This window comes from Nannobrachium achirus (assembly GCF_963921795.1).
Source record: "Nannobrachium achirus genome assembly, chromosome: 20".
Lineage (NCBI taxonomy): Eukaryota > Metazoa > Chordata > Actinopteri > Myctophiformes > Myctophidae > Nannobrachium > Nannobrachium achirus.
Genome location: NC_137827.1, coordinates 16,651,991 through 16,658,466, shown reverse-complemented (window position 1 = coordinate 16,658,466; position 6,476 = coordinate 16,651,991). Strand labels below are relative to the sequence as shown.

Sequence of the window (6,476 nt, the reverse complement as noted above, 5' to 3'; positions counted from 1 at the left end):
GTAGTAGGCCTATTGTATGAAAGACAGTTGTGTAAAATGTGCATGCATATTGCATAGCTATAAGATATCCCATTCATTTAATGACATCCTATTATTAGATGGTATACATTATTGGGGTGGTTGTATCTGGTCTCCCTGCTGTTCTATTGAGACATTTAGGTCACATCACATGTCATGTTTAAGGGTCCCTGGTATCCTTCAAACTAAATCAAATTTTGACGTCTCCACACTGGGCAAAATGGGCCAACAGCCATGTATGTGAACCAGGGGCATCACAAGGGGGGAAAAGTAGGACTGAGTTACTAGGGCCCAAGGTGGAGGGGCCTTAATTATTTAGCGGTTGAAAAATCACAGCGCGGCACCGAGCTGCGAGCTTGTAGATCTACTATTTTTGAAAAGTGAAAATGTGTTTTTTTTAAGCGAACTTTTGTAACTCAAATTTTGATTCTGGGGGGTCCCTGGAACTAAATATTTTGAGATGAGGGTCTGTGGCCAAATACATATCATTTTGGGGGTCCTTCACATGAAAAGGTTTTTCAAAAAACCTTAGACTGATTTGAAATATATAAAAAAAAAAAATCAAAAATAGCAGATCTACAAGCTCGCAGCGCGGCACTCGGTGCCGCGCTGTGAGCTTGTATATCTGCTATGTTTCAATAGTTAAAGCATTAAATAATTCTAGGCCTAAAAGGGTATTAACCCAGGAACACATCTCCATAGACGCCCACTCCTTCCACCTCCTCCTTCTTCTCCCCACTCTGGTCCACCTGCTCGGGGAAGTGGGCTCCCACACACACGTTGACCGCCTCCTTCACCTCCCCTGGCAGAGACCTCATCTTCTGCTCGTGCTCCTTCAGCGCCTCCTGGTTTAGCTGGTGACAAAAGGGCCGATAAAGTTCATTATACGGGGGCGTCAGGAGCTTATCAAACAGATGTCTGATAAGATATGTCTTTTTAGGATACCGTTTTTCTTCACCTGCCTGGCTGTCATACAGGTTTCTGCGTTGGCAGAAGCCAACTGATAATACAGGCACGACTACTGCATAGCACGAGGCTGATGGTGTAACTTATTAGTCATACACAGTAAGACTTTAAATGGTTAGGGCGAAGAAGCTTTGACATTTGAATAAGTGACAGTGGCAAATACAAAAGTAGTTTCAGCTCGGTCTGACTCCTAATAATACTTGAATTGATAGAATAGTATTTGATAGACAGGTGTGTGTTGGCTTAATGCACTTTTGCCTTGGTGGGATGATTACTGTCAATACTGTGTGTCAGTGCGTGCGTGCGTGCGTGCATGCGTTTACCTGATTAGCCAAGGCTTTGATCTCCTCTATTGTAACAGCCTGTTTCTTCATCAGAACTTCTTGCTGAGGGCTGTAATCTGGGATCTGTAAGAATATAACACACGCACCAGTTCCCAAACAATCACTTGTGTAGCAAGAGTTCCTGAGCATTCATTTAAATTTTAATGAACACAAAAGGATTCCACTGTGGTCAGCGGTTTGGTCTGTTTACTGCAGTACAGTATGTCTGTTTCCCCTATCGAGTGAAAAACAAAGATTGTGTTTCTGTACACGACTGTAACAATACATCTGCTCATGTTTCTGTGTGTGTGTGTGTGTGTGTGTGTGTGTGTGTGTGTGTGTGTGTGTGTGTGCGTGCGTGCGTGCGTGCATGCGTTTGTGTGCCCCCCCACGGGAGGCAACCCGAGAAAGACGATCAATACAGTTTGGGTCACAGCAGGTTGGACTTGTCCAATTCAATCAGACACTGCTTAATGCACCCGGCCATTCAATACACAGGCCATGCTGATTAAACAACTGATTGTGTTATAAATAGTGGCTGTAATTAATGGGTATAAGCGCTGATTAAAGGAGGATGGAAATAGAGATGGTAATGCAGCACCGTTGGAAGCTGTTTGGGGTTTGGTCTGAGATGAGTCGGACAGAACGGCCGGTGGAATATGCGTGACTGATGCCAGATTTTCGGGGTCCGATGCCCAATGCATCCGATTTCGGAGAGTACTAGACCAGTGGGTGGGGCCCCTCCCAACATGATTTTGGGCGCGTCCCCAGATGACAGTGCACTGACAATTTAAAGGGCCAGTTCACCTCTGGGTCAACCAGATCTTATTTTATTGTTGTCTGGGAGAAGATCAACACAACCCAGAGTAATTATTTGTGTTCAATCTGTGTTTTTAGATATTTTAGTATTTCTGTGTGAATGATGATGCTTTTTGCATCATATGATGCAGCATGATGCAAGTAGTAACTGCTGCAACCTGCGGGAAGGCGTCTGCGAGACCTGGGTCTGCAAACAGGTCTGCAGTGCAGACCTGTTTGCAGACCCAGCACTGCAGACCCAGGTCAACCTCTCTACTGCTCCCAGTGGCAGCCTTAGCTCCAGGCGGAGCCGCTCGATTGTCCACGACATTGCAAGCGGCGCGAAGGCCAGCGGACCTTGGTCCTGCTCTTCGCCCCGGCGCGAGTGGCCGCGAAGAGCGGGCCAGGGCCGCGCGGCCGGCGGAGCGCCGCGCGAGTTACGAAGCCGTGGTGAATGCAATCGTTCTATTTATGCCCAGGCCGTAAGGCCTGGGCAAGCCCACGATAAACGCCCTGTCCAAGTGACTACAATGTCTGCACAGTCACCGAAGCACTAGGGGCAGTAAAGTCAAGTAGTATGGGGTCTGCAAACCCGGGTCTTCAGACCCACGTCTGCAGACATGCTGCAGACTTCCCGCAGGCTGCAGCGGTTAGCTTCTCGCATGATGTGTCAAATGATGCAAAAAGCATCATTGTTCATGCTGAAATACTAAAATATCTCAAAACACAGATTGAACTCAAAAAATAACTCAGGATTGTGTTGATCTTCTCCCAAACAACAATAAAATAAGATCTGGTTGTCCCAGAGGTGAACTGGTCCTTTAAGGAGTTTTAAGACCCTTTGTTTTAATACATATTTAATTTAAAAGAACATATATGTATATAAGAAACCCTCAGTGTTAATTCACTTTTGGTAATTTATCTGGGGACCCCCTGGAACCAAGGACACTTGGGGACCCCCTGGAACCAAGGACACTTGGGGACCCCCTGGAACCAAGGACACTTGGGGACCCCCTGGAACCAAGGACACTTGGGTTCCCCCGACCCCATTTTGAGAACCACTGTCCTGACTCCTGACTACCAAAGGTTTAAAACCTTGAAATCAATTTGATGCATGTTTCTATTTGAGAGGATTTAACTAATAAGCAAACAAATACATTACCATAAACACAAATAACTTTTTGTTATAATTTTTTTTAAATTAAGTAGCAGATATATAAATTAAACTATAAAAATATCATTCAACTTTAATTATACAATGAGCTAACAAATAAAATACTGTACATATAAATGGAATGTTAATTTATTTAACCACTTTAGCCCCATTTAAATATTTTCATAATTAGCAGACCTACAAGCTAAGTGTGACAGCGTGTGAGTGTGTGATGCGATGCATTGTGAGCTTGTGGCTCTGCTATTTTTGAAAATTGTATCTGGTATATTTGCCAATACCGATGTAATCAAAAACGTTAATGGTTGTTCTCCTTGTAAGTATGTATGTGTCTGTGTCTGTGTGTGTGTGTGTGTGTGTGTGTGTGTGTGTGTGTGTGTGTGTGTGTGTGTGTGTGTGTGTGTGTGTGTGTGTGTGTGTGTGTGTGTGTGTGTGTGTGCTGTATATGTTTAAGAGAATTAAAACATTAACCATGATATAGCCATTTTAATAAAGGCTTTTCAACTTGAGTGCTAAATCATTTTTATATTCCTCACACATAATTGAACTTCAGAGCACTCTTTTCTAGTTTTCTGAAGAGCGCAATCAGTTTGATTGTGTGTCTGCCCGTGCGTGTCTGCCCGTGTGTGTGTGTGCCACTGTGTGGGCACGCCTGTGTAGGTAGCTATGCACATGTTCTAAAAAAGGCACCAGACTGGCCATGTGACTGAAACACTTTTATGGCCAAAATTGAAGCACAGTGTTACTTTTTACAGTAGATTGGCTACCTATTGGCTTAGGTACAGTGGCCGCTTAGGGAAACGATCCCAGTTCCAAGTTCGATCCACATTTTCCCAAGAGTAATGTATTGTTTTTAGTGGTGATAGAATGCATAAAATACAGATGGCCTCCATTTCTATTTACTGATAGCTTATACATTATGCATACTGTACCTGATCAGCTCATGTGCAGAGGGTCAGGCCACACTGTACGTTAAGTTGTCGTTATACTGTCTTTCATAATGTTATCCTATTTTAACTTGTGATACCCTATTCCCTATACCTTAACCCTACCCCTATTCTACTTATTCTGTACTTGTTCTCTACCCTTACCTGCATCTTATCGTTTCATCCTTGCTATGGTGCTGCTATGACTGAATTTCCATAGGGATCAATAAAGATCCATCTATACATATCCAGACATAAACATTTCCAATCAATTTGGTACCAGTGGATTACTATGTGCTCAGAAGGAAAAGTAGACCAATATACTATAGCTTGTAGATCAGCTATTTTTGGCAAAGAGCTTTGGTTTAGAGGGGGAAAAAGAGCAGACTAAATACAGAGTGAAAGGTGAAGTTTTTAAGTATTGACGGTTCAAGTGGTTAAATATCTGAAAACACAAATTGACATGAATCCAAAATACACTAACGATTGTGCTGTCAAAAAATGAAACTATATGGAATCTATGAACAGGTTGTGGGGGTCCCTGCTTCATCTCTCGCTCAACTAAGGGGTCCTTGGCCTGAAAACGTTGAAGACCCCTGATATAATATGTCCCTGTACTCACCACAGCATCAGGTTGATAATAATATTATAATAATAATATAATAAATAATAATAATATATGCTCCAGTACTCACCACAGCATCAGGTTGAGGGGACTCTTCCAGTGCGTCGATGCTCATTGACCTCTTGATCCTGACCAGATCATTGGATTATAATAAGGGTGTTCAGTTATACGGTTTCCAGCTTGGATAACGATGATGATAATCACACAGTGAACAACTGAACAACAGCATTTTATGCAGACCCCAGGAAGACTAGCTGGTTGCTATGGCACACCAGCTAATGGGGATCCTTAATAAATCAAATCAAAGCAAAGCATAAATTACAAGCAACGTTTTTTTTTTTTTTTTTGTATTTCTCTCTTCACAATGCTGTAAGGGAAATCTCAAGACCGCTGATTGTCCATCGCAGTGATTCTCAAAAGGAAATCACGTAGAGGACCCCCAAACTGATATGTTTGGATTTTGGAAGGACCCACATACTGTAAGTGAAGATGTATGTTGTTAAAATATAAAAAATATAATAGTTATTCAGTATCGGCTATTTTCAAATATCGAAAGTATAAAATAGGGTTAATTTCTTAAACTGACTTTGGATGTTATAGAGGGTATGCATGTCCACTGGGACCCGCCCCCCTAATCTAGACTGAGTGGCAAAACATTGAGCAGCATGGAGCATTGGAGTTTGGAAGTGCTAGTTGCAAATCACTGCACGGCCCTGCATACCACCTGTTTCTAATTTGCTCATAATGCAGGAGGCAGCAGGATGTTGTGTTGTAGAAAACGAGTGCTTCCAAACTCTGACACTTGGAAAAATAAAAACCTGCACAGAATATCTTGACAGAAAGTAGCTCATAACATGCCTATGGTGGATTTTTATGAAACAAAAACTTTGCAGATAGAAAGAGGATAATTCAAGCTTTCAGTACAGCCGCAATGTTGGTGAGTTAACTTTGTTTCATACAATTAGATAGGACTTTTCCTTTTGGATGTATGGGCTGTCAATGGCAGAAATTAGTGTTTTGCCACTCAGTAGGCGTGTTCCCACATAACTTCCAGCAATAGTGATGTCACGCGCATACCCTCTATAGACTAATTCAGAACTCCAGAACTTAAAAAGTATTTGAAAGCAAGGTCTCGCTGTCACTCACTTGGCCTTGTCTGATGAGCATTTTTTGAAGCTTTTCTTCTTGGCTTCTTTGGTTTCACTGAGGAAGGGACAAATAGACAGAATTTAAAGGAGTAGTTCACCCCAAAAATTACTTATTTTCTATCAATTACACACCCAAAGTATTGGCAAATATTTAGTAATAGCAGTTATTATGCATTACAGCAGGTCTCGGAAGGTAGCAGACCTACAAGCTCACAACACATCACGTTGCAACACGTTGTTGTGGGCTTGTAGATCGTAGCCTGATTTCAGACTCAGCTGAAGCTTGAGTCTGACATTGTGCCCTGTTTGAGCGATTTCTGGAGGGGAGGGACTTTGACGGCACAGATTGGTTATTTGTTAAACCCACCCCCACCCCCTGCGCTAATTGGAGGAGCCGTCATTTCGGCTCCAGAAATCACTTATTATGAACACAATTCCAGACCAGAGAAACAGTCCACTCAGGTAGTGGGCGGGTCTATGGGCTGGAACCAGGCTATGTAG

General features: G+C 42.6%; 1 protein-coding gene across 1 annotated transcript in view; it reads right to left on the bottom strand.

Moving 5' to 3' along the window:
- Positions 1 to 695: 695 nt before the first annotated feature.
- plcb2 (phospholipase C, beta 2) overlaps positions 696 to 6,476 on the bottom strand; it is a gene marked incomplete at both ends in the record, with an annotated part of 50,497 nt that continues 44,716 nt past the window's right edge. Inside the window, 4 exons of the mRNA XM_080750861.1 lie at positions 696 to 872; positions 1,308 to 1,391; positions 4,898 to 4,955; positions 5,974 to 6,030. Of these exons, the coding sequence (XP_080606987.1) occupies positions 696 to 872; positions 1,308 to 1,391; positions 4,898 to 4,955; positions 5,974 to 6,030 (376 nt within the window). The remainder of the gene's footprint in view (positions 873 to 1,307; positions 1,392 to 4,897; positions 4,956 to 5,973; positions 6,031 to 6,476) is intronic.